Source organism: Geospiza fortis, unplaced genomic scaffold (genome assembly GCF_000277835.1).
Source record: "Geospiza fortis unplaced genomic scaffold, GeoFor_1.0 scaffold237, whole genome shotgun sequence".
Lineage (NCBI taxonomy): Eukaryota > Metazoa > Chordata > Aves > Passeriformes > Thraupidae > Geospiza > Geospiza fortis.
The window spans coordinates 3,220,696-3,222,937 of record NW_005054319.1 but is presented as its reverse complement, the minus strand read 5'-3'; the positions used below and the strand labels follow the sequence as shown (position 1 = coordinate 3,222,937).

The following is a 2,242-nucleotide window of genomic DNA, read 5'->3' as shown; positions in this document are numbered from 1 at the left end:
AACCCGCGGGCGGCCGAGCAGCCCGACTGGTGAGTGGGACCGGGGCGGGCGGGCTGGGGACGTGGCGCGTCCCCCTTCCGTGGGAATGCGGGATTTAGGGTGTCGTGGTTTTAGGGTGGAAGCGGGCAGAGGGGTTTCGGGGTCACCGGGAAAAAGAGCAACCGTGCACAGGCTCGCCCGGTCGTGTTCCTTCGGAAAATAAGTGCCCTGAAATACAGAATAAATACGGGAGCACGGCAAGGCTGGAGCGCTGAGCCAGGGGGTCGGTCTGCCCCATCTGCAGCTGCAGCCGAGGAAGATGCTGCCAGAAGAACGGTGTGAGGAAGAGGGTGAGCTCGCAGCGAGCCTTCCTCTCCAGCACCTTCCCAGTCTCCCACCCAGAGGTGAAGGGGCTGAGCAGTGAGGCCAGGCAGTAATACATTAACTTTTCTCCAAAGCAGGCTCTAGTGCCACAAAGGCATTCACCCTGGCAGGTATTTCCGCTTTCAGGATCTGATCTGTGCTACATTTTTCATCCTCAATTAATTCCCAGTGCCCTGCACCTCCGCTGCTCTCCAGCCTTCAAAGCAGTCAGTTGCCTCTGTGAATCGTATGCCCTGTTGGCTCCTAAGAAATGCTGAGAAATTCAATGACTGAAAAATCAAAAGGGTTGTCTAATACAACAGCACCCTCTTCCAAACACACTGACATTGTAATGTTTAAACAGCTGCACTGTACCGTGCAAAAGCTCTGTCAAGCTGCAGAGCAGCCAGCATGATCTAAACCTTTAGAAAGAGAGGATAAATAATTCTGATTTCCGCCCTATGAGCATGTGAATTGTCCGGGCCCATTCCATCTAATAATCCTAACTGACTGTGAAGGGAAATAACCTGGAAAGTTTTGGGTTCTCTGAAAGAAAAAGAAAGGAAAAAAAAAAGTCACAAATGCCTGAACATCTGGAGATGACTGTAAACACAGAGAACTCTGGATCAAAATATGGGTTAGTCTGTTCAGTAGGTGAAGAGTGAAATCAACACTGATATCCACAGTGCAGCTGCCTGTTGTACATATTTTCCTTAGTGGCTGCCGCCAAGGTTCACGCAACTAAAGTGAATTTCAGAAGGTAGTGATCATTTTAGTTAATTCTTTGCTATAGTAGATTCCTACTGCTCGAGAAGGGGCAAGATCAGCCAATTCTTCTTCAGCAGCCAGTTCAGAGTGATGCAGTTTCTCTCATTCTCCCTCTTTAAGAAGGAGCAGGGAGGGATGCACTGGGCACCACAGCTCAGGTTCTGCTGCACTCTTGGTTTCCTGCCCCATATCCCTGCCAAACAAAGGTTTGGGATGATGCTGGTATTTGAGTCAGACCTGTAAAAGTTCTGTGCAGCATAATGCAACCTAAACACAAGGTAAAACTTGAGTTTCTGCTATGGAAGGGCCTCTGCCAACGCTCAGTGATGCCTCTCTGAGTTTAACCCCTGACTTTCATGGGTGTTAAGTCAGGCAGGATGAGGGGAAGTGGGAATCCATCTCTCCTCTGGCCCCAGGTGAGAGAAGGCTCCTGGTGGAGGGAGGAACCCGGGTCCTCTCTCCCTTCTGCAGAGCTTTGCCTTTCCAAGTTGTCACATTTTGAAACTGTTTCTTGATGAGTGCTACAAACTGTAACATTATTTCTTTCTCCTCAACTTTGGGTTTTTGTTGTTCTTTTTTTTTTTTTTTTTTCTTTTTTTTTTTTTTTTTTTTTTTTTTTTGGTGGTAGGCAAAATGAAGATCATCATGAAGAATTTTTGCCAACTGGAGAGACCTCCATAGACTCCTACCCAAACTGGTTAAAATTCCACATTGGCATTAATCGGTACGAGCTGTATTCCAGACATAATCCTGCAATTGAGGCTTTACTACAAGACCTTGTCTCCCAAAAGATAACCAGTGTTGGTATGTTTGGATATATGTTATTTTTTTATCATTATTTGCTCTTTGTTCAGGATCTCACTGCTGTTTGAGTATTAATATTTTGCATGGCTTCTCTCCAGCATCCCTGCAATTTTGCTTTCCCACTTCCCTGCTCATTTTCCCTGCTAAACATAAAGAGATAATTCCAGCTCTGTATTACCTGAATAATTGCCGAGTCTGCCAGCAAGGCAAACCCCATTTGTGTCAGAAATCCTTTAGTCACGACCAGGCTGAAAGTGCCCTCTTCAGTTATTTAAAATAAATACGCTGACAAAAAAAAAAAAAAAAAAAAAGGAGAAGAAGAAAAAGC

General features: G+C 46.0%; 1 protein-coding gene across 1 annotated transcript in view; it reads left to right on the top strand.

Moving 5' to 3' along the window:
- FAM20C (FAM20C golgi associated secretory pathway kinase) overlaps window positions 1-2,242 on the top strand; it is a 57,457-nt gene that overhangs the window by 1,481 nt on the left and 53,734 nt on the right. The window contains exons 2-3 of the mRNA XM_005420464.2: window positions 2-29; window positions 1,739-1,914. Coding sequence (XP_005420521.1) covers window positions 2-29; window positions 1,739-1,914 — 204 coding nt within the window. The remainder of the gene's footprint in view (window position 1; window positions 30-1,738; window positions 1,915-2,242) is intronic.